Genomic DNA, 1,579 nt, shown 5'->3' on the forward strand with positions numbered 1-1,579 from the left:
CTTACGCCCCTGCCCCTTCATACGCCCCGGCGCCTTCATACGCCCCTGCGCCATCGTACGCCCCGGCTCCCTCGTACGAGGCACCGGCCAGCTACGGCAGCAGCTACAAGCGATCCACCCAGCAGTACAGCGCCCAGTCCAACTACAACCAGAAGTCCACCTACCAGGCGGAGAGCTACCAGCAGCCCAAGTACGAGCAGCCCAAGTATGAGCAGCCCAAGTACGAGCAGCCCAAGTACTCCGCACCGGCGCCCGTCTACGCTCCCGCCCCCGCCTACGAGGCACCAAAGTCGTACGCCGCACCGGCGCCCGCCTATTCTGCCCCGGCCCCAAGCTACGCCGCACCGGCCCCGGCTTATGAAGCACCATCGTACGCTGCTCCCGCTCCGTCGTACTCTGCCCCGGCTCCATCGTACTCTGCCCCGGCACCGAGCTACTCTGCTCCAGCGCCCTCATATTCGGCCCCTGCCCCTGCTTACGAGGCTCCCAGCTACTCTGCTCCCGCCCCGAGCTACTCGGCCCCTGCTCCCAGCTATTCCGCCCCAGCTCCTTCATACTCTGCCCCTGCCCCGGCTTATGAGGCACCAGCCAGCTATGCTCCTGCCCCATCCTACTCGGCTCCGGCCCCCAGCTACTCGGCACCAGCGCCAGCGTATGAGGCTCCCTCGTACTCTGCCCCAGCTCCGAGCTACTCTGCTCCTGCGCCATCCTACTCGGCACCGGCTCCTAGCTATGCGCCAGCCCCAGCCTATGAAGCCCCCGCTCCCTCGTACTCTGCGCCAGCACCGAGCTACTCGGCACCGGCTCCCAGCTACTCGGCACCGGCCCCAGCTTATGAGGCACCCGCCCCGAGCTATTCTGCCCCTGCACCATCATACTCGGCCCCCGCTCCCAGCAACTCCGCCCCTGCTCCTTCCTACTCAGCACCGGCTCCCAGCTACTCTGCTCCGGCCCCCGCCTATGAGGCACCTGCTCCATCCTACTCTGCTCCCGCACCGAGCTATTCAGCCCCGGCTCCTAGCTACTCTGCCCCAGCTCCATCATACTCGGCCCCGGCGCCAGCCTACGAAGCCCCAGCGCCGAGCTACTCAGCTCCGGCTCCATCCTACTCGGCACCGGCCCCCAGCTACTCGGCACCAGCACCCGCTTATGAGGCTCCCAGCTACTCTGCCCCAGCTCCCAGCTACTCCGCCCCTGCTCCCAGCTACTCTGCCCCAGCTCCCAGCTACTCTGCCCCAGCTCCCTCCTACTCAGCTCCCGCTCCCAGCTACTCGGCACCGGCTGCCTCGTACAGCAGCCCACAGCTGTCGTACTCGAAGAAGGTCGAGTCGTACAACCTGACGGCGCCCGTCTACCAGGCCCCAGCGCCCTCATACTCGGCCCCCGCTCCGAGCTACTCTGCTCCCGCTCCATCCTACTCTGCCCCCGCCCCATCGTACTCTGCGCCCGCTCCGAGCTACTCCGCGCCGAGCAGCGCCTACCGCCGAGGCCTCTCCCGTCGCTTCCCCACCTTCCGCGGCGTGAACACCTTCGACGACTACTACGCCTCCTCGGCGAACTTCACCGAATCGACCGGCTG

The 1,579-nt window shown here is 67.2% G+C and overlaps 1 protein-coding gene across 1 annotated transcript; it reads left to right on the top strand.

Annotated features, from left to right (window-relative positions):
* Positions 1 to 20: 20 nt before the first annotated feature.
* On the top strand, positions 21 to 1,575 carry LOC108355666 (DNA-directed RNA polymerase II subunit RPB1-like; the record flags this gene model as incomplete). Its single annotated transcript, XM_017606815.1, has 1 exon — positions 21 to 1,575. A coding segment is annotated over one exon (1,555 nt), but the record flags the coding sequence as incomplete, so codon positions are not given.
* Between the last annotated feature and the right edge of the window lie 4 nt (positions 1,576 to 1,579).

The sequence above is a fragment of the Rhagoletis zephyria genome, unplaced genomic scaffold, assembly GCF_001687245.7.
Source record: "Rhagoletis zephyria isolate East Lansing unplaced genomic scaffold, Rhagoletis_zephyria_1.1 Rzeph_scaffold_48291, whole genome shotgun sequence".
NCBI classification, from domain to species: domain Eukaryota; kingdom Metazoa; phylum Arthropoda; class Insecta; order Diptera; family Tephritidae; genus Rhagoletis; species Rhagoletis zephyria.